Source organism: Aulonocara stuartgranti (genome assembly GCF_965226115.1).
Source record: "Aulonocara stuartgranti genome assembly, chromosome: 14".
Taxonomy (NCBI): Eukaryota; Metazoa; Chordata; class Actinopteri; order Cichliformes; family Cichlidae; genus Aulonocara; species Aulonocara stuartgranti.
Window position 1 is genome coordinate 23,705,463 of NC_138950.1, and position 23,952 is coordinate 23,729,414.

The following is a 23,952-nucleotide window of genomic DNA, read 5'->3' on the forward strand; positions in this document are numbered from 1 at the left end:
TGCTTTTAGAGATACGGTTTCTTTGAGTCTTTGTTTTTATTAGCACTCACTTTTTGGTGAAACCACAGAAAGGCAACAGGGCATTAATTGAGAGGTAAAAATATTTATTTTGTCACATTTTCCTATACAAAAGCCCTTTTTCAAAAGGTATTACTTCATACATTGCAGGAATGACAATAATAACAATAATACATTGGTTAATTGTAAAACATACACTATATATATATATATTTATATATATAAATATATATATATATATATATACATATTTGATATCCAAAATACATTGCATATATGAAGTAGCAGAGATCCCTTTTCATTGATAATGCTTGTGAAACATGAATAGTCAGGGTGCATTAGAAAAATTTCTTTATACTACAAATCATATTCTCCTTTCAATTTGCTCACTGAATGTTATAAATCGTCAAAAGAAATTAATCGTGGATATTAATACTGTTAGTATTATTTTGCATAAAATACCTGAAACTCTGTCATTTGGCAAGAAAAGTGATTGGCCATGGAAACAAGGCATCATGATCACACGTTGCATATATAGTAAAGGAATCCCCGGCCATCGGGTTATCATTCAAGCGGCATTCATGGTTTTGGGAATACACAAAAATATAGTTTACACCTAATGGCACTTAGGATTTTATAACTAACTTGAGAAATAATAACAATAAAGAGAAACCAAAAAAAACAAAAAGGTAAAATGTATTGCCCAAATGTACAGATATAAAAACGCTTAAAAAGCTTAACAAACCACCTAGCAGAAATGGACTTAAAAGTTTTGCATTTTTGACCGAGGTCAACTCGTGTATTAATTTTCTTGACTTTTTTAATACTGTGTCACATATGAAAATAACTCTGCATAATTTATACAGTAAGTTGCTTTAATGCCTAGTTGACTGATGCTTATAAAATAATAAAAAATAGGTCTGACAAACGCACAGCGCTTGCGAATCTGAGGATTTCTTTGCTTCGTCTCGTCATACTTTATCGGATTTGTTCTTTGATAAAGTTCCCAGGTAATTTATATTCAAGTGTCCATTCTCAGTTACGCTAAAGGAATACTTCCGATATTAACAGCTTTGAACACATGAAGATGGATATGTCTTCTTACATTGTGGTAATGAAATCCTGACTTGAGATTCATGTGCATTTAGCTGGGCTTTACGATCAGTGAGAAACTAACATTCAGACACACATGTTACTCTCAAATTAGGATCCAGCCCTGGTGAAAAAAAAAAAATGCAACTTAACTGTCTATTAACATGACTTGATGCATAGCCACATCTACTGTGCTGACCTATATGGTCGTGACTGGCCTAGAAAGAGTAAAGAGACACCACGGCAGCTTTTACTGTCAGAGTCCATTTCAAAGTCCAAAATTGTCAGATTTGTGGTGTGATAATTCATTGCGTGCACTTTAAGATGAAGTGCTGTCTCATCTTTAATGAATAGACAAAATATGGTAAAAAAAAAAAAAAATACAAAATCAGCAGTTAAAGCATGGCAGGATTTTCAGGACAGCACATATTCAAAATAGAAGAACATTTAAGACAATTTTGGATAGAAAATAAATAGCCACCAAATGGCAGTTGATAACATCAACACGTCAACATGACCACATCTGCAAAAAGGCACGTTCGTGTTCTATATCCATGATCTCAAGTGTGAAGGAATTACTTTTTTTTCATCAAACGTTTAAAAATAAAAATGAATACTTCTGACAAATTTAGATTTTTGCCAAAGGGTATCCCTTTTTTAAAAAAATTCACAAACCAGAAGACATTCACATTAATACTGACACGGTCGAGCGACAACACATCTGGAAATGGCACGGTTGAAAAATGCGAAGACTCTGCAAACATTTAATAGCCTAATGTGTGGCCCCGAGTGAAAACATCTGACCTACGTTGAATTATTGTAACAAATTACTGCAATTATATCTTGACTCAGCTTTCCTGGCACAATCGAGTCAACACTTAGCCTAGCTCAAACGCCGCAAACAACTCACAAGAAAACATTTTAAGCAACTGAATTGACCCAAATCAGCAAAAACATACAGCGCTTCCCTCTTAACTGCATTCAACTCTTCTCTAGCCTTCCAGTTTGGAGGATAAGTTAAATGGCATAGTGAATGGCATATTCCAGTTGCCAAATTTTATTCAGTGCTGAGAAAAGTCCACCTCAATGAGAGCTCCTTCTTGTCCAGAGAATTCCAGAAGACTCTCCACATGCACACACACACACACATGAAAACATGCAGATTAACAGAACAAAAAAACATAGACAGTCAAAACAGAAGGTTAGATGTAGTGGGAATAAGAAATCCTGTCAAGGCTTTAGATGAATGAAAAGGCAGATGCTTTACAGGACAAGGTACATACTGAGAAGGATGCTTTTTGAGACCCATAAGTAATAGGCCCATGTCTGGTACTGTAAAGGGAAGATGAGGCAGAAAGACTTGCGGGTTATCTTCTGTCTTCAGGCTTTGGTTTAGGAAGCTTCTTGAACACCCACTTGCAGCTACTGTAGGTGCAGCTTTCAGGAGGAAGGAAAAGGCACATGAAACTCAGATAAATGTCCATAAATCATAAAAAAAAACAAAACAAAACTTGGTAGTCATTTAAAGGTAAGTAGTATTCCATTTTTTGGACCTTAATATCCAGTTGTTTATATAATCATACAAAAAAATTTCCTTTAGTTTGATCATCCTTCATTTTGGATCAAATTTCTTCAGAGGACAAAATACCTCTGTCAGTTCAGTCTTCATTGGTTTGGCGTCATTGAGAGTGCATGTCAGCAAATGGCGTGGGCCAGGGGAGGTTCAAGGGGTGGTGGATGATCAGAAAGGGTGGTTTTAATAATAACTACCCAGGTGGGATGGCACATGCGTGTTAGGATGGCGAGGAACATTTGGGTTGGGGTAGAGGCCTGCAGTGGGCGAGCTCCAGTACTGAGCAGTGGGTCCAAAGAAATTGGAGGAGGTGACTGGCATGGATGGAGGGTGCGGGGATACAAAGTTGACCTTCTGCTGGTGGGTGTGGTAGGAAGGCACATAGGCTAGGTCCGAGGGGTATTTGTACATAGAAGACTCGGTCGGGTGCGGTTGCAGCGCCTGAGCGATGCCATGGAAGTCGAACTTGTAGGCATAGCGTTTGCCGTGCACTTTGGTCATGATGTTTTTGTCATAGTAGTAGCGCAGTGCACGGCTCAGCTTATCGTAGTTCATGTTGGGCTTGCTCTTGCGCTCACCCCAGCGTCGCGCCACCTCATCTGGATCTGTCATCTTGAACTCGCCATTGGTGCCCTCCCAAGTGATGCAGCCCGCATTGGCACTGTCAGACAAGAGCTCCAGGAGGAACTGCCACAGCTGGATCTGACCTGAGCCTATTGGAAAACACAAGAGCAAACGTTCAGGCATGGTTGCTTTCTCATCCATCTGGAAGCTCAGTTGGATGCTAACAATGCTGTTCAAAGGTTTTGGAGAAAGTGTGTTTTTACAGCTGCTGAATTGAAAACCTGGTTATGGTGAGAGACTTACCTGGGTTGGCTAAACGACTACTGGTGGGACCCAGAACCTGGTAAGGGTCTGTGGGCAAAAGGAGAGCTTTGTGAGTCATCACAACTAGTATTATGGCAATTAGTGCTGTGCGATACTGCAGATTCTTTGGGTTATCTCCAAAATTTACTTGGTATCAAGTAAAACCAAGTAAATACAGGGCCAGTACTGCTGATACCATTACCCATACCATAAATTGTGTTTCATGATTTATGAAATGATTCATCATTAATTTGCAAATTCTAAACACATTTCAATGACAAATAAATCGTTATGATATTTACTTTCCACAATTATTAGTTGATACAATAAAATACACCTTTCAACTTCAAATAATTGTCATAGTGCATGACACGCTGAACTTAGTCTGTAGATACTCTAAAGTATCTATCCTATATCCATAACAAATGAATCGACCATTCAAATAGGTGGATTTGGATGAATCGATACAATTTCACTTTTTATAGCTCTTTTCATGTCATTACATTTGAAATGAAGTAAACACAACTAACAGTAACACTGACAAAACAAATTAGTATTACACGCTGAAGTCTGTCAAATAATAAAGCAAGTAGAAGAGGCAACTACACTTGTTGGTAAGTGTCAGTAAACACTTTGCTTAAGGCTGGAGGATTTAAAGAGAAGCTTTAGCAGAATCAGTCGAGTAAACAAACACAAAATACCAGGATCTTAGAATAGATAATGCTATGATAAACACAAAGTGATTATGCTTCACTGTCTCGACTGTTAACAGAAAGACTAAAAGAAAGATCTGTCAGAACAAGCGGCACAACAGACAAGCTGGTATGACTCGGATTTGAGTGTGTGCTTATACTAAGTAGGTCAAGAAAGACACCACGTAAGCCAGTACCTGGCTGAGCTCTGGGTTGCTCAGTGGACTTGGTCACATTTTGAGTAACCACTGGCGAGCCTGCAGAGAGAAATGGAATAAGTGAGGGACAAGAGAGACACAGAAAACATCAGTAGTGGTGCTCTGCAGATAACCAATATACACATCTTAAAGGAATGCCAGCAGTGGTCCAAAGTAAATAAGGCAGTAGCTGGTGGTACTAGTGGCTTCTTTTGGCCGAGTGTAATCTTTAGGAGGCTGTCCCACATGTCTAGACTCTCTGTGGATTCTGGAAGGGCTGCTCGCATGCTGCAGAGTTGCATTAAAGGGTATCTGAAAACTATTTAACCTCCACCCCATAACAAATGATTGGGTTTGTCACGAATCATGCCCCTGCTCAGTAAGTTGCTCCACTCATACTTACCATTACTGTTCAGTGAAAAAACTAAAGACATTATTGGTGATTTGTGTGCCCTCACCTTTGCCACTGTGCATGTTGTTGGACCAGCCTGTCCGCCGTACAGCATCATATGAAGGGTCTAACAACAACAAAGACAAAAGGACAGACAAAGTTTCAATAGGAAAACAGTTACTGTTTTTTTAAACATGCTAAGTACAATTCATAAAATGCCACGGTGCACAAGCCAATCCTAACGATTACAGCTGGCCAACAGTTAGGGCATTAATAAATCCATCAAAACATCGTTAAAATGTTCTTCACAGGATATCTGGACATGGAAATGTGGTTTTGTTTGGCTTGCTGTGGTGGTTAAAATGTAGATGGCACAATCTTTTACAGAGAATACAGTTGGTTAAAGAGCTTGCAACACCCCGACCACAAATGAAAGGGACTGATGCAAATTAACGTACAACAGAGACACACACAAAGACAATACATGTGCATGATATCCACTATCATCCTCTCTTCCCACACATGCGGCTTTCACGAAACCTTGACAAACAGCCAAACTGGCCCGGTTTCCATGGGCTCTACCTGCTGTGTGTGTGTGTCTGTGGTTCCAACTAACCGAGTGTGAAGCTGGACAGCTTCCAGTAACAATCAATCACTCTGACACAAACAGATAAAACAGAGGCTGTGTCGTTCCTCTGGCAGTGAACACCCTTGTATACTCAGAGTGCACCTGGCCAGCACCCTTGATGGTTTGTATTATTATGGAGTAAAACAGTTCAAACAATTGTCAGAACACGAGGGGAAAATATGATGAGGCCAGACGTGCTTTATGCTGAGTAGCGCTCAACGGTGTTATCGTGATCGGCCAACTTTTTCTTTTTTTTGTCGGCAGCGTTGCTCCCAGAGGGCAGCAGATAGAGATGGTGCAATGGCGATGACAAGGGATTTGAAGTAGCAAGCTGCTAGAAGGTCAAGAGGCAATTCTATTTCCCATCAGTGAGGGACGAGTCTTTAGTTGTCTTGTTTGATAAATCAGATGCTGAATTGATACTTTTTAAGACCAGATATGTTTGAAAGGTTATCGTGTGCTGGTTTTTGTAAAGATCTGAGACGATTCCTATGCTGATTAAAGTGAAAACAACTGAACACAATTTCATCTCTCTTCACGCTTGTATAGAGCTGATGACATTAAACTGTGACTTTGTTGACTTTTACTTAGATTTGTCTGACAGGTAATGGGAAATTTACTTCCATTTCCATTTCATCAGATCCTTGCAAGATATCAGTCATTAAAAACATAAAACTATTAAATTCATTTTAGTGTAATTTCCTGTGTTTTTCTAAGTCTGTAGATTTCAGTTATGGGGAAAAAAATCACACATTATCAATTATTGTAAGTGTGCCTGGCTTTTTTAAAAATGTGTTTTGGGTATAGCATCTTGACCCATATTACCTCATATAGTCCAAGTGGGAAAAAACCAAACGAAACCAAGAAAGAAAACATCCAGTGACATCAAATTGTGCATCATTCGCTTCACTACACGGACAGACATTTCTACACACTGTGCGGCACTGCCCTCCAGTGGACAAGAATATATTAGCATCGGTGTTTTCCTTATAATAAATAATGATGACACATTCCACATCAAATGATTATTTCATCTGAGCACAACTTAATCTCACTAGAACGAAAAAAACAACGTTTCCCAAGTTTGGCTGGTTCTAGTTATTTTTCTTTTTAAATACATTTTATATTCATGTTGAACCTCTTGTTCTCTTCGCTAAGTTCTATCATATCAACTTTTAACCTTAAACGCTTCAGCAAAGGACTCGTTACAATCTGCAAACAAGAGAGGTTGTCCCTGTCTCTGTGTCCCCTGCAGAGTTAACAACGGCAGATGCATGAAGCGAAACATATATGAGCTTGCAACGAGAAAAGAATTTGGAACACGATCAAATGAATAAAAGAAAAGACAGTATATGAGGAGAGAAAGACAAAAAGAAGGAGAGGAGGGATAAATAACAAGCGGGCTGCTGTGGCTCAACGGGGCTGTCAGGTTCAATCTGGTGTGGGCTGGCAGGATAGCCAAGGAGCAGTGACTGGGGGAGAGTCCTGAGAGACTTGCGTTTCCTGCCTGCTTCGCCTGCAGACAACCTCTCTTTGTTTTACTGGCCCTTTTTTCCCCTCTACTCACCGCCAGTCCCTCCACCACCACCACCACCCCGAAAAAACACGACGGGGTTACCTCCATCTACGTGCAGAAGGGGTTTAGGAGATGGTGGGGGAGAGGCACAGATGAACGAGAGAGATGAGAGTGGAAGTGAGGAAATCGCAGAAAGACGTACTGAGAAGCAGACAAATTACGGTCAGGGTATAAAAGCACAAAAAAGGTACAGAAGAGAAAGAAGTGAAGAAGAAAATCAGGACAGAAAAATGATGAAAAAAAGAGTCAGACAAAACACAACTTTGGAATCTGGAAAGAAAACAATGGCTGCAAACTCAGCTACTGTTAGCTGTGGAAGAAGAAGAGGGGAAGCTGTGTTATTTGGGTGTGTTTTCTGCCTTAAGACACCTTGGCTGGTTGGTAGCATCTGCCACCAAAACAATTTTCTCTGGCCAAAGAAAAATCTCAGCAAATACAATTTTCACCACTACTGTGCATTAAGGTTTAGCTTCATTGATTGAGTGAAAGTGAACATGCAGGAGGAAGAATCACAATGCACGGCGGTTTGGGGGGGGCAACCACACAAACGTAGACTCGACTGTGCACACACAGAACCGCCTCACCCCTCACCACCCACCCCCTTCTCCCGCCTTCATTTTTCCAGGCCTCGCTCTGACTGCGACTTGAGCCAGTTTCCACTCTGGTCTCGGGTGTGGTGCACGCTCCTGGGAGACTTCAACTGCAGGACCAGTTAGTCAAAACAAGGCCCAAGTGCTAGACAGAGAGAGAGAGAAAGAGAGAGAGACACAGAGGGAAGAAGAAAGACAGCAAGTAGGCTAGGAGAGAAAGAGCAACTGAGCAACGGGAGCGGGATAGAGAATGAGTGGAGAAAAAGAGAGAGTGGAGCTGTGGACTGTTTTTAACCCAGGGTCCGAGCCAAGGAGAGAAACCCAGACAGGGTAAACTTTTTTAATACCCATAATACAGGTGCTTTAAAAGCCATCTGTGTGAGCAAGGAGCCATAAGAGGAGGAGAATGATGGCAAAGTACAGGAGTTAGACACAGCGAGGAGACAGTGGGTGCACTGGAACAGAAAACCATCAAAGAAAAAAAAAAGGGGGGAACATCTTCGCAACACTCTTAACATTAAACGTTTTCACTTCCAAGTCCGCAGTTTATCTTACATTATATTTAGCACAGAGCAAGGTGAGCATTTGAAAAAACACAAATCTGAGATGGTTTGTGTGCGTAATGAAGCATTTCAAGCTGTTTTTGCCTTTGACTTGGCACCAGAGGAAATGCTTTTCAAAAGGTGAATCATCTTTCCTCAACATGGCAGGGGAGGATATGAATGCTTTTAGAACATTTTGACATTTTATTGCTGTGCTAATAGATCAGAAACCACAAAAGAAAAAAAAAAAACAAAAACAAAAAAATCAATCTGGGGGAAAAAAAGTAGTTTACAAGTAGAAGTGTAGGTGTTTACTTGTAACAACGACATGATGTCTAATTCCCAGCAACGCCCTATAACTCTTACACTCATGAATAATGCAGTCCACGTCCAAAAGATATGCAAAGGCATAGGCATAGTATAATATTTGTATATATATATATATATATATATATATATATCACACTAGTAAGGTATGCAGGAAACCCATACTTACAAGCCGATCAGCAGGCACATAGCAGACGCAGACTTTGAGAAAGCCACACACACACATCGGCGCGCACGAGTCCTTTCATAGCTGCTGCATTCCGTGTTTTATATGCTCTCTTTTATTCATAACATTGCATTTTACACCGCAGAGTCTGGGGCAGATTAAGGGTTGTCTCCTGCTGTATGCTCGTGCTTACTCTACCCCAAAGAGCCTGTATGGTATTTGACTGCTCTCAAAAGGCAATATGAAGTGGAACATCTGGCAGTGCTGATCTGAGCAAACGCTGATAAAGGCTTCTCCTGAAGCAACGCATCTTTTATTGCCGAAGCAGAAACTCTGCACGAAAGTAACACTTGTGCGAGCAAAAATACTGTCGTATTTCCTTTATTTGGAAAAGTTAGCATGTTTTAAATGCTACAAGTGTTCTATTTAAGGCCAGAGTTTTAGGCCACAGTTAGAGGAAGGCAGTGTTACAGGAGCACTTAATAGAAATCACCTCTTGAGAAAGGGAAATGCTGCTGATGGGAGTGACCCTCTATTCCTGCCAGTCCAAATACCTGGAGCTGAGAATCAGGAAGACCAAGGTCGGGGGGTGACCGAGCAGAATCTTATCTGGCCTGCCCAATGGCCTATTAGTATGAAGCTGGGCGAGAACCACTACGTGGCCTGGAATTCCCACCAATGGGGCAGATAGAGCGAGAGGCAGAGAGCATTCTCTGACACTTATCAGACCTAGCATTTCCTCTGCTGCTGCCTTGATAGGGCCTCTCATCCTGTTAGCAAGGCTATCATTGTTATTGCAGTCTTTGCTCTCGACTCTGGTGGTGACACCATATAGCCTATGTGAAGGATGTGTAGTTTTTTCTTTTTTTTCTAAACAGATACGAAGCTATCGCCTGTCTGAACCGTGTCAGCACACCAGTGTTTGTAGGGTGAAAAAGGTATCGGGAGGAAAAGGACCGTCATCCTGAGCTGCTTGGGGCATTGTTCTCGGCTTAGCACACTAGAGCTGGTCCCTCTGACCGCTCCTCTTCTGCTTTATTAAAAATGTATCGCTAATTCAATTAGTTCATTGTGTCCTTTAAATTTTGGCCAGATTAAGATGTGGAGAACACCAAGCTGCTTGTATGGTAACATTTTTCTTTAAAAAGCCATTTTCACTATTGTTTTTAATCAGACATTGGTTCCTTAACCATTAAATCTCTTAATAAAACCAGCTAACAGTTTATGTTAAAGCCTACGTTTTACATAAAATAGCTGAAAATGGCTACTATCATTTGATTTTCATTAAAAGCTATATATATATTTATATATATCTACATATATTAGTCAAAGGGTCTCAGTGCTGCTGGACACTGTCTTACAATAGCATATTTTATGTGTAGTGTCCCCTTAACCTCTTATCATGATTTCTGCCACTATTTCACTCATCAGAGACTCACACATGTAACCCCTATTTCCCCTCTAGTCTAGTCTAAAGCAGCCAATCAGCCCCTTTCTGTCATGTTTACCAAGCACATTGTTGCTCGGGCACCTGTCTGTGCTGCCCGTCCTTCCAGTAAACAGCTTCAGTCACATAGATTCTTTCCATAATTACTACATTTACAGTCTGTTCATGCTCCCACTGCTATGGAAAGAACTCATCAGCACTCTGCTTTTGTTTTATTGTTAACATGCCTTTATTCTTTGGGTTCAGGTAGTAGTCCCGAATAGCAATAGCAGCCTGACTCAAAACAAAAGGTGTACTTGCCCAGAGCTTCATCAGAAACAATCGGTGGCTGCATTGTGCTTCCTTTTTGTTAAGTAGCGTTTGTTCTCACATGTGTGTGGTTTTCTTCATGCGAAGCCTGAAGGTTTGGGTATTTTATATTTTTGCCATACATGATCACCTTTAGCTTTGGTTGCACCATTCCCACCTTGTTCAGTCTGTATACAGCATTTAAAACAACTCTAAATATGTGGAGAGAAATGCAGAGAAAATTTCTAAACTTCCCTACCCTCTTTGGCAGCCAGCCGTGGTGATGGATCTGTGTGAGATGTTGTATTGTAGGATAATGATGAGCTACCTGCAATGAGACAGAAGAGAGCATGGTGAGATTAATTTTGTTGGATTTTTTAAACAATTAAAGAGTCTTCATTGCTTTATAAAGTGTTTACTTTAGAATAAAGTATCTTGAGGAATACATGCAGAATATATTTCATTTGAACTGAAATTTGCTGCATTTGCTATGAGAGGTTTTTTGTATGAGTGACAAAAAGCTCAAATTTCTAATACTCCCAGCAGGTGGCAGTAGAAGGTCCAGCTCGATACCTATGGCATGCCACTGAAGCCATTTTCATTGGATCACTTCTGTACCTTTTGCTCTTAAATTATTATTTTTTTTAAGAGGAAAGCTAATTAATGACAAAGAACTCTATTCTCGAATAAAGCAAACCCAGCACACAGTCTGTCCTTTGAATAGTGGTGAGGAAGCCCTGTAGTATGTCAACATTTTAACTGGAACCACTGCCCCTGAATAAAGCAAGACAGTGAGTTAAGAGTCCTTGTATGGCTGCCTGTTCATTTCACCTTATGGAGCAGAACTCTGCACTGCATTCCTCCACTTACACAGGCACCCTGGGCGGCACCAAAATGCTCTCTTAATTTTAGCTGCCCCCAGGCATAAATCAGTGAGTGGAAAAACAGACCCAAAAATGCACAGAGAAAACACGAGAGCAGTTACTACATGGAGAGTGTAGACAAGATATAGCACTGAGCCAGCAACAGCAAGTTGCTGAGTAGGGACCGTACCTTTTCTGGTGGGGTGGTGCAGAGAAATCTGAGAAATGAGCTAAAGTACAAATGGAAAAAGAAAAATCCAGAAAGTCTGTGAAAGTTTCGATGCAAGGTCCTCGACTAACGTGCTGTGCTGCTGGTGGTGGGTTGGGGCCTCATAGTGGCAGACTAGGGGTCTGTTTTTTTAAGGGGGGAGAGTGGTGGCTGTGGGGTAATGTGGGGTGCTCCACAAATGTATTCTAACCCTCCAAATGTCCCCACCCCTCCCAGTTCCACCTATACTCCACGGCACCCCCAAGGCTCTGGGTCTAGTTTAGAAGGATGGGGGACTCAGAACAGGGGAGCCATTGTATGAGGAAGGGTCCCTGCATGGCAATCAAACGCAGCTCCCCCATACAAAAATAATTCCACACGCAGAGCGTAAGCTCACAGGGGCAAACGAGCCTCCGAAGCACCGACTTCTGGAATGAGGGAGAGGGTGTAAGAGAACGAGGAACAGAGAGGGGATGGAGGAAGGAGGAAGGGGTTGTTAACCCCTTTCCTACTGTGTGCCACATATGTGGTCTGACCCAGACAGGCAAACAGGCAGCATTGCTAAGAAAACCTCAAACCATCCCACAGAGAAATTTGGGACTGCTGTATGGGAGAGAGTGAGAGCGAGTGGAGGGTTGAGTGAGCGAGTGAGAGCGAGCTAGAGAAACACCACAGCTGACAGTTTTGGTGAAGGGAGCCTTGGCTGGGCTGCCTATTTATTTGGATGGCCTCTTCCTCTCTTCGAAAACAAACACATCCCGGTAATCTGACAGCGCAGTGGGAGGACTGGCCAGTGTTCAAGCTTTGAGACCCTCATTCTCTTGCTCTCCCTTTCCAATCACATCTGCTTCAGACTCTGTAAGATTACATAACACCCGCAAACAGTTTTCTTTTCTCTCCTTCGTATGACTGTTTGGTTTCACGAAAGCGCCGCCTGACGTGCACGTAACATTGATCGATATTTCTAAAGCCTTGTACAGCGCCGTGTAGGACCTCTGGCAAGCCCCCTGTACTGTTTATTCTGTATAGCTATACGATACCATTGCCTCAACATGTGGTCTAAGCTTTGTCAACAAACTCAGGGTCCCCAGTCACTCTGTTTTAGGCACCTTGCCACATAAAGGGGGGCACATAAGTTTAGGCAAACCCATTTAGTTGTACTGGATAACGCTGCTGCTTGGCTTCATATTTCATATGAGGCATTTCTGAGTCTTCCGCTACAAAGTATTGGAATTGTTTTTTTAACTTATGACCCTCCTTTCATGATGGCACTGTTCGCAAGTAACTGAAAGAAAAAGAAAACACTCTTCTCATTAAATTACATTTGTGTTGGGCACAGATTGAAGTTCCTGCCCACACTTCGAGACCGCCTCAAGCTACCAAACCAGTCTGCCAACTGAAGAGTTATACAGGTTCTTTATTAAACCCCTGGTAAAACAGGTAGTATCAAATGCACAAGTATTGTTGTACAGACAAAGGTTTTTTTTTTATGTGGAGGCTGTTATGAATTGATAGACTAACAAGTGCCTCTTTTCCATCAACATAGTTCCAGTTCTGGGACCAGTGCTCATGTGGAGCCAGTTCTGCAGCGATGCCCTTTCAGAGCCAAATAGCAAAATGTTAAATGTTTTCCATTAGAAGATCATGGTGGATGCAATCTTTGGGTTGTAGCCACTGAAATCAGGGTGTTCAGCTTTGGGCCGAGCAGCATCAGTCCTTTTTGAGTGAAAATAATTGGGACTAGTACTAGATTAGACTTGTTGGTGGAAAAAAGGTCAAACTATGTGAAGTTGACACCAAGATTACATCCCATCCTGCCAATGATCCAGAGAATGGTTATAAATGTTCCATTATGTATTAACGTGAAAGTGTTTATTGGTTAATGGTCAACACTTTTAGACAGACTCCGCTTGAAGGTATTTATAGTCATAAAAAAGGGCCAAAAATAGCTATAACATATCAATCCAACCCTGTCTCCCTCCACACACCTTCACATATCTGATAGTTTGTTGCGTGAAATGGGCGCAAACATCAAACTATCCATTTAGAAATGTTAGAGAGATCTGGACCCAGTGCTCTCCTATCTGATTGGACAAGTGAGAGGTGAAATGTTCAGAAATGTTTAATCACTATTCTTAGCTTTAACAATATCCTGACCACAGTTTATATGCTGTTCCTAACTGCAATCATGCAGTTACCAGTCCAAGATATGATGGGAAAAATATAAATCACTTAAAACAATTAGCATTAATGTTAAAAACAGGACTATAAAACGAGATATGCAGAACTGGCTGACATCAGTATTCTTAACTGGAAACTTACAATTATTATCTACATCTCGCTTCAATTACAGCTAGGCTCATCTCAGTGTTTACACGAATAGCAACTGCTTATTATCCACTTCCACTTATGCTAATGTGATATAGACATAAATTCCTGCGAAGCTCATAAGTGGCCGAACCCCAGCAGTTGAGTGAGCAGCCGCAGACTGCACTGTAATGGTGGCTAACAGCAGACAGCAAACGGCAAAAGGCGCAGAGCCAGCCTGCTGAGCCCCTCTGCACCAGTGATAATCTGCCAATAGAAAGAACTAATGCAAGGGGAGCTCAATAAAAATGTTTTGAGGGGAGAAAGAGGAGTGAAAGACAGAGAGAGAGAGAGAGAGTGTGTGTGTGAGAGAGAGAGAGTTCTCCAGAGCTCCTTTTTCCCTACTCAGCCTGCGAGCCCAGATGTTTATGGTCTGTATAAACTATTGAGGGCTCGAGAATGTCCCCCACTCTCGAGCGAGCAGCAGCAGTGCAGAAGCCCAGACTTATCACTCTCTCTCTCTCCTCTCTTTCGCTCTCTCTCTCTCTCCTTCTGGACTCCCTCGCTGTAAATCCATCCAGACACACAAGCAACGGCGACAGCTGGGAAACAGAACTGTTGCTATTCTCCAATGGCACTCAATCATGACCATCTCGGACCATTTCCACACTCTTCGCAAAAAAACAAAAAGGAATAGTTCAGCCACCAAATTTTTTTCTTTCTTCTTTTTTTAAATTTCGCACTCCCTTTCTATAACTGCCTTTCTTGCTTACACACACTCCTGTTTTTGTCCTGAAGCAACAACCCAATCTGTCAGTGACATATTTCTTAACTCCTACTATTATGTTCCTTCACATGCTTCTTTGGATTGTTCTGTCTCCCCAGTCCCTCTGCTCGTTTTTGAATTCTCCCCCCTCTTCCTCCCTTCTCTCTCCGCCTCGCATCTCTATGTGTCAGAAGATACAGTCTCTCCTTGTCTGAGGTTTGCTGCTCTGCTCCGTTTCCAGCACATGTGGTATCAAACCGACCTACATGGGTGCGATAAAGCAAACAGTCAGCAGTCCCCTCCCTGACAGACTAATTTGAACAAATTCTCAAATTGCGCCCCAAATTGAAAGCACATTGGGGTGTGGGCGGCCATCACTTATGAAAATCTGGATAAGTGACCAACAACCAGGCCAAAATAATGCACGGGCAACTACCCTTGTTACTGTAAGCAGCTGGGAAGCCAGACAGATGTTCAGGTTGTGCCAGCGGTTGTGCCAGTATGGATGTCTGAGCGGTATTTCTGTGTGTGTGACGTGGCAGGAATGTTTTGTTATGGTATGGCTGTAGGGTGTGGAAGTGCGTCTCCCGCCCTTCACCAAGTGTACATACAGGGTCTAATGACTCTGAGGAATGTTAATCAGAGGTTCAATAAACAGAACCAATCACACATATGGTGCACACAGATGTGTACGAAATGATTGCAGTATCCCTCTGGACCATCTATTTTTTATTTTTTATTTTTTTTTGGGTGTAGGATGGGGGGTGATAATGAAAAGATTCAGTGAATCAGATCACATGACCTGTAATCACTAATACTTCCAGGGCTTGCTTGAGCCTTTCCCCTTTTCTCTTTGTTTCTCTGCCTCCTGGAAACTAGTCCCAGCTCCAGCTCTTGTGAGTGAAAACAGAGGTCTATTTTCTGGACAGGGTTACTCCTAGTCTCTGATTGTGTTTGTTTGTGCTGTGGGGGGAGACGAGAGAAAGCCTTTCATTTCTAAATTATCACCCCGTGAGGGTCGTCATAAAGCCTTGACCCCTTTCCTTTGCTCACAAACTGTTTTCACACTTGAGCTCCGGACAGTATCAAGAGAATCAGGATGCCATCTGATGTTTTCATACGTGGCACGTGGCAGGAGATGGTCTCACAACTGGAAATACTCTTTTTGATTTAGGCAGCACTAGCTGTAAAATCTGTGCAAGTCCCACATAAGATGAAAAACTGTGCAATAGGACATGGTAGGCGCTTTGCAACAGAAAGCTGGTAGGCTAAAGTGTGTTCAGTGCCTGATCTGCTTTGGATATTTGTATCACATTTGTAATAGACAGAAAATTTTGTATGTGTAATGCAGGTACAGTATCAGCACTTCACCCCGCTTGCATCGTCCGCGAGCTGCCCTAAAACGGGTTACTCAGCTCAGGAAAGGGAGCGTCCATTTCGCTGATTGTTAGGAATTAATACAAAGCAATTTCAGCTGGCAAGTGGAGAGGATTCCCAAGACATCTTTTCTGTCTCCAAAGCACACAAAAGAAAGAAAGAAAGAAAGAAAAATGGGGCAAAATCGTGATGCAGCACGCCTAAGCCGTGGCTAAGTCCCACAGCCATTGGCCATAATGAAAACTGCTCTGCGAAGTGTGCCCAGTGGCGGTCAGACAGATCCACCCGCTGCACCGCTGCACAATGAGGCTGTTATACTCATGACAAGCATCTCTCTCTGCCCAGACGCAGTGCATAGAGAAAACTGTTGACACCCACAAAATACAGTTCCCATTACATCACATTGAGGCCCATCGCAATTTTTTGAGAGTAATGTTAAATTTAGTCAAGCCATCAGTCACTCCACCCAGTGTGCTGCCGTGATATTCTGCAGCCACGGCGCAAGCAGCTCTAACTATTCTACAGTATCCAAACTTTTTAAAGATGGGGACAGACCGTTCCCTACACGTGCATCAATCGCGCCACTCGTTTGCTAATTTTTATAGCACACGGCTGATATTTAGCATTCGAACTCGACACCACGCTGCATGTATTCAAACCAGAGCCTCACCAGATGTTACACTTTATATTAAAATGTCATTTGCATACCGCATCAGAAAATTGGCTTCGCTTCCTCACAGAAACATATGAAGCGGGGATTACGGCGAGATATTCTTCAAAGGTAAGGGGCTCAAATTTAGCTGCCACCATTGCAAATTGCAGATCAACTTTCTTTTCTTTGCTCTGGACATACAAGCCTAGCGTGATTCCTGAGGCAATGCACCTGGGCTTCATCTTTCTGTGGGCCATGCGGTATAAAAGTGTAGTGGGGGAGGTTGATGATGGTTATCTGGAGAGGGGAAAAGAAACCCTTTGGGTTTCTATGCTGTGCTTTAGACGTGTTAGCTATCGTAGAGAAATTAGTAATTTCATTGTTTATTTAGTAATGCAAGCATAGTGCGAATGAAAAAAGGTGACATTCCTTTTTTTCTTTCATGCTGAGCAAACGAGGTCATTTTCATTCACACTTTGAATCAAAAAGAAGAAGAAAAAAAACTAAATGACTTTCACCCTTTGGCAAACGTGGATGGTGATGCAGGTTTAGGCACAAACAAGGAAAGTAATGAAAACGAAGTGCAGCATGGCATTGCTGACTTTTCACTGTGTTTAATACTTTCCGATTTATTTTTTATCTTCTGTTTTCAACTGTTAAACACTTTTTGTTGCACTCCTATATTTGTTCCAGAGACCCGTCAAGTAATTACCAAAGTTTACTTACTTTCCCTGAGATAATTGAGATGAGAGAGAAGCACTTCTGCGTTGTACATGGTGGTGAGCCGTAGAAAGTCATCTTTGCTCATCTTGCAGAGCTCTTTGCCGTCCGTGTTTTGAAACATTGCCGTATCAATCTCTAACAAGCCATACTCCTTGATGGCCCACTCTAGCCACTGGCGCACATGGTCCTGGGACCACAGTGATGGGTCTGCAGGACGACAGAAGGGAAGGAGACTGGTTTTACTGACTGTTACGGGCAGACTTCAGGAAAGACATATCTCTAAGTTAAAGGGAGGAGGAGTAATAAACAAACTGAAGGCAGTTTCTATTTTCTTTGTATTATTGCAGGCTCTTTACCTCACAATATAAAGTGCCTTCAGGCAACTGTTGCTGTGATTTAGCTTCATATAATAATGCTGAGGTGAACAGACTTCAGTTTGTGTGGTTTAGACAGAATACTAAATATTGCTTTTACTTTATTAAGTAAAATGAAAACAGAGCAGATTCCTAGTTCAGTCACCTATCATAGAATAGTATTCGTTTTTGAATCTCATCATTAAATTTACTGAACTTTGTGATACCAAAGAAAACTCAGTATTTGCAAATGTTACTTGACCCATGCCTGATACACAGCACAGCCAATTTGGAAACCAAACCCCAAACTTGCCACTTTGTGGTTAAGGAGTGGCATCCAAGTGAGCTCCTATTAGGTTAATAGATGAGTGGCCTTTGGCATCAGCTAAACACTAAAAAATGAATAATTTACCAAGTCTGCATTCAGTTTTAATTAAATAATCTGGATTTCTCGTTTTTTGGCACACTGTTTGCCATTCTGAAATGTACTGAAACGCCTTTTGTTTGGACTTTGAGTGAAAGACAAATTTCTTAAACTAAGTGTTCAAACAAAGGGTATAGTAAAAAAAATAAATATCTACTTAGGTTCATTAGATTGTGCCTCAGCATTAGTGACATCATACCAGAACAGGCAAGTGACTGCCATCTAACAATAGTAATCAATTTTGTTCTTATGTCCTGATTAATTTTTCCTAACTATACACATCTGTTCTTACCTGCAGGTACAATGACTCTCCGTTCATTGGTGGTCATGTTGGGGGGAGGGGCATTCTTCTCATCCATGTAGTTTCCATAGTTCATCTGAGATGTATCATTACCCCCCACCAGCTTATTACATTTACCCACACTGCAGTCCACTGGAGACTCCCTGCTGCACAAACATGCATGCACACACACACACATGCACACCAAGTAAGTTGTAAAAATATTATCAGCAGATAAACTGGGTGTTGTTGAATTTCCTTTCCAGCCATTGACTTTGGCACGAGATATTCTGAGCCAAGCATATCAAAGATTAGATGTGAAACGTGAAGGTTAGCTGTGGTAAAGAAACGACCCGCTGAATGACAAATGACAACAGCAGCAGAAGTGTCATACAAATGGGTGACAAATTAGAAGCAAAACCTGAAAATCTGCAATGAGTGTGGATCTGTTTGATCCACATAGCAGCATAATGTGCCATGGTTTGGGTCCACATGTACCATTAGAGGGAAGGGGCACTGAAAATAAATACAGCGTTTATCTGAGAGATCATGTTTATCCTACGCCGAAACATTTCTATTATGAAGGGAGGGGTCTCTTCTACGATGACAATGGCCCTGGCCATCTGGAGCAAGGAGTTACTGGATGGTTTGAGGAAATGCACTCACCACATCTCAACACAGTTAAAAAACACCTAACAGTGAATGGTACTGCATCTTACCAGGAGAGCTTGAGAGACTTGGAGAATGAAAGCCAAAGCCACGCCTAACTGAAACTCATTGTGTCAATTTTGCTTTTTAATTCATCACCCACTTGCATGTCTGATAAAAGTGCATAAAAACTCATCTCTACTAAACAATGCATGCCACAGGGTGTGGCTGTCATGTCATTACCTGGATCCGTTCATGTGCTCATATTCTCTTTTGACGTTGACCCTCACTGGCTGGTTGATCCACTCCTGTTGTGGGGGTAAGGGGTTGATTTTGTGGGTCTGGCCGTAGTCCTGTGTGCCAGATGCAGTCATATCTGTTTTGGGTAGAGGGGCAGCAGCAGCGTAGGGAGGCTCAAATAAGGACTGGTCTTCACTCACCACTGATAGCGCCTCCTGGAGGTGAAAATAACAAATCCTTGGTATTTCTTTCAAAATTCTTTAATGCTTGTGAGCTGTAGAGGTGTTATAGTAGGGTTTATTCTTTATAGCATCCCAATTTTGCACTATACTAAATATCTTTCTCTTCTGGCTTCACATGCATCAAAGCGAATGCTTGACACGAACAAATACAACTCAAATTTCTTAGTTGACACTATCCAGAAACTTGTGATGTCAAATTTCGAATCTCTAGTGTATTTTTTGTTTACAGTAATTATGTGCAGTTATGGGTCATATCGCTGTCTGGCATCCTCGGCGGTTTGTGTTTACAGGAGTAGTGGCTGTAGCTTCCTGTTGATGTTACGAGGACTTCAATCATGCCCACAGTGGAGTAGGGGAGATGCAGATAGGATGCCACAGGGCCTTCTGGTGTAGTAACATCAATAATGACAATAATATTAATCAAAACACACGGCCAGCAGCGGTCACCTAGTGGCTCCCATATAAAACGACAAAAATAAAAAATAAAAAGGTCTTCTAACTAACAGTTAACAGCATCCTAATCTAATAATCCTTATTCCTGGGCTGTAATTATTTTTTTCTTATCGCCATCTTTGTAATTTCACTGCACCCTGAAATTCCCCCTGTCAGGCCCTGGTGTGGCTACCCTGTCTGGTGCTGGGCTTCTCCCCACAGCAGAAGACTCAACAGAAGCATTTGGGTCACGGCTCCAGTGACCCCCCCTCTACTTTGACTCAGCTGGAGCAATGTAAGTTTATTAAAGAAAACAAACTCTGAAACGCTATGCGGCTTCAACATGCTCCTCATGTAATGTCTTGGAAGTAAAGACTGGATTATGGAGTTTGCTGGTCACATTTTAACATGAAGATGTCACCGGTTTGTGTCTGACAGGGAGCAGAGAAAGACAACGTCACCAAGTCAGATCTGTGCTCAGAATGTGTATACATGTTAACAGGAATAGAATGAGTTTTATATTAGTTTTTCCATTTATCTTTGTGGACAAGAATAAAACAAACAAATACAATGAAAGAAAAACAAAACAATAAAACTACAGTTTAAAGTGAAATCATTACAGCCATATGCCTCTGAGGATCGGGCCTAGATCTGATGCGCATCTGGATCTGATAGGATGTGATGGCACAGCTTAGACTGAGACGTGTCTAATCCCCAAGGACTGAATTATTTCATTCCAACATGCCAGATATCTGCCTCGGGGGGAAAAAATGCTACTTGATATTCATTGATCAATATTTCCAACATGCAGCCGTTGCATTCTCAAAAATGTTGCTTTTATGAAAGTGAAATCCTCAAGATCTCACATAACTTCACTTCTATTCACTTCTAAGGCATTTCATGTGAGTGGAAAGTTTTCACTTGCCCTCATTTCAGTGCACTTTCTTTTTGTAGGACACATTTCTCTTGGTGCAATGGCATAACTAACTAATATATAAAATGCATGTATGCACATGCATTAACCTCCTAAGACCCGAACTCTTTCATGGCATGCATTTTTAATTTCTCTTTGCTATTTGGACGATTGGGACCTGATAAAGAATCACCAGATTTTTTTTGTATACCTGATTTTTGTTTCTAAGAAAATTGAGAGCCACATATGAAGACATTCGTTTTGAATTTTGATAAAACAGAGGCAGTAAAATGTCCTCGTGAGTGGATATCAGAATGTAGGATTTTGGTCTAGACAACCCAAAATGTGATGTCCACATATGTGGACGCCAGGTTCTAGGAGGTTAAATACAACAATGAAAAAAAGAGAAAAAAGGTGAGAAGACTCTCTCATCAGCTACAGTTTGAGAGCTTAATAAGGGACCTAATGTCCCAACCTTCTCTAGAACTTCAGTAATAACAATCGGGGTGTCTGTTGTATTGGTGCTTTTCTTATTACTGCAGTGAAAAATGATATGTTACATAAAACTTATCCAATGATCAGAAGAGATGTTTGATAGTGTCTGATACTCACTGCAGTGGAAAAAAATGTTAACATTTGTATGTGCCATTTAGCACCATCTGTTGCCTCTGTGTTGGTTGTGTTTACAGAACTGGATGCAAAACATAGATAAAAAATGATTTACGGTGCATGGTTGTGGCAAATAAACCGGAGCTTTACGGGCTTTTCGCAAACTGGAATATATAGTTTTGTGTTTAACGCTGTGATGATTTGGATTAGCAAGCCTCAATGATGGTGTTCCTTTAAACGTTGAGGAAACGTCAGGTCTACGGGCTATGGCAACTGTAGACCAAACTAGGGATTTTGTAATATACGACTCTTCAGGTTAATGGGTGGATTAAAAAAAAAAGAAGAAGAAGAAGAAGAAAAAAAGGAAAAGCTGACCCTCTTAACCGTCTGCCAGAATTAGACTTTCCAGCGATTTTCATCAGTGGATCTGTCATAGTCTGAACACTGGCAGCAAGACACATTATCTGAGCAGAGCACAGCAGCTAGTTTGTGGATGATAAAGTGTAAGAGAGTGAGGGAATGTCTCATTGCAGCCTGATAAAGGGTTTGTTAACTACTATGACTGTTGCACGTTATATTTACAATGACATATCAGGCTGCACAATTGGAGCAATGATTGGCAAGTGGTGTGTGCCCATCAGGATTGGAGTACTCTTTATTTTTATTCGTTTTGTTTTGTTTTAGATAGGGGTACAGCACTCTCGCAGAAGAAGCTGAAAGGATGAGAGAACAGAGCCAATTAGGAACACACACATACTACCAGTGAGAGCTACAGGCAGCCGATTACACACTCTTTGTCTGCCTAAAATCGTCCTAAGATAAGTTGAAAATGTGTTAAGCACCAAAGAGGAACTTCTCCTGAAAAATTATAATCACACACACACAAATCTCCAGAAACTTCCTGAAATTTAAAGATTTTTTTTAATTAATCCTTTAAAGTCAATTCCCCAAAGCATGCTTTCTGCTTTTTTTCACTATAGCTCTCCGCAGTAACCAGACAAAGGGGAAAAACATCAAATAAATCATAGCTCAGTTGTGGATCAGCCCGCACCATTATGACCATTGTGTGAGTGTGACACCTGCTGGGAGCAACCTCTGTTCTGTTTACATCAGCCAAGTCTATCTCCGCAAATGCGTCACTACGTGTCTGGGAGCTGGCTGGATACTGCGTGGAATAACTCCACATCCAGACTACACGTGTATCTGTTTGGCGTTCACACACAGCCATCTACCAGGAGCCACCCACGGAGAGGGAGGGGGGGCATTCCTGTCTTTTGTTTAAGGAGGAAGAGGAAACCTGTCAGGAAAAGATTGTGTAGAACAGGAAGCTCTCATGGCTAGAGAGTCCTTCCTTTCTTTAGCGAGCATGAATGCAAGTAGCAGCCAGTCGTTTACACCAAAAGGATTCAATTATGATTGCATTAATTGTAATGCAGCTTCTTACTTTGTTAGACAACCCAGGCTGATATAGTCATGTCCTCTTGCAGCCGTGGGGGGTAATTTACTTCAAGTGCGCTACAAAACAATCACAGCGCTGTGGGCGATGAGCGATTTAAGGCTATATGTAGACTGACATTTTTTTTTGTCTGGCCAACGTTTACACTCTTCCAAAACTCACACCACACCCAGCCGCCACAAACTAGCTACTTTAAATTTCCGAAAGAAAAATAAATCGCATTAGGTTTTCTTGCAACAATAAGAGTGAATACAGATGCTTCATTCTTCCCAGCTCACACTTGTTAACTAAACGCGTTGCAGGGTGAACTTAATAGGGACTTTGCCATTCAACATCTGGTGGCTTCAGCCATAATGCATCTGGAATTTGACTGATGGGGGGGCCGGTAGCCAGTGTTAATGTAGACCAGCGCTCAACCAGCAGCAGCACCATTTCAAAATAGTTGTGTAACTGCACGAGGAGCAAGCCAAGGTATCGTTGTGAAGGTTTGCGGTTTAAAGTGTCGCAAACCGTGCAGTTACTGTGTGAAGTAACCGTATGACAGGCTTCCTTACACTTTCACAAATCTCCCTGTCCGGCAGCGGAGGGGATAACAGAAACAACAACCAACAGAAATACAGGGAGGAATGTGATTCTTCTTCTTTTGTGGTAAATTCTAAGCCGTCAGAGTTTTTAACCTAGACGAGATCTTCGTACCGAGCTGGGCGATGTGCCACACCACTGTTGCGCAGCTCGACACATCTATCCAGCGGTACATCCAGTCATGGCTATTGCTCAGCCCCCGCTGTCCAGACAAAACCAAATCGCTGAACACAAGTATTACTTATGACTACAGGAAAGTACAGTCTACATGGGTTTGTATGAAACAATTCATCGCTCCTTTGTGCCTTTCCAGACGCGCGTAATTATGCGCTCGGTCCCCCAAATCCAAAGGGTGATCTCTGATTTAGCCTCGAATCCACACCACAGCAGTGCCCTCGCAACCAGTCAGATAATATATATTTAAATATATGTATATACAAAAAGCGAGAAGGATACTTTCAAAGAAAGAAGAAGGAAATCGGG

The 23,952-nt window shown here is 41.7% G+C and overlaps 1 protein-coding gene across 5 annotated transcripts in view; it reads right to left on the bottom strand.

Annotated features, from left to right (window-relative positions):
- Nucleotides 1-87: 87 nt before the first annotated feature.
- fli1 (Fli-1 proto-oncogene, ETS transcription factor) overlaps nucleotides 88-23,952 on the bottom strand; it is a 30,531-nt gene continuing 6,666 nt past the window's right edge. For 3 of the 5 annotated variants that reach the window (XM_082501768.1, XM_082501770.1, XM_082501772.1), the window contains 8 exons: nucleotides 19,239-19,450; nucleotides 18,360-18,514; nucleotides 17,294-17,497; nucleotides 10,654-10,722; nucleotides 4,898-4,957; nucleotides 4,440-4,499; nucleotides 3,551-3,598; nucleotides 88-3,396 (listed from right to left, as the gene is read on the bottom strand). In XM_082501768.1, coding sequence (XP_082357894.1) covers nucleotides 2,867-3,396; nucleotides 3,551-3,598; nucleotides 4,440-4,499; nucleotides 4,898-4,957; nucleotides 10,654-10,722; nucleotides 17,294-17,497; nucleotides 18,360-18,514; nucleotides 19,239-19,450 — 1,338 coding nt within the window. In that variant the 3' untranslated portion in view covers nucleotides 88-2,866. The remainder of the gene's footprint in view (nucleotides 3,397-3,550; nucleotides 3,599-4,439; nucleotides 4,500-4,897; nucleotides 4,958-10,653; nucleotides 10,723-17,293; nucleotides 17,498-18,359; nucleotides 18,515-19,238; nucleotides 19,451-23,952) is intronic. The other 2 variants (XM_082501769.1, XM_082501771.1) reach the window with 1 other exon arrangement.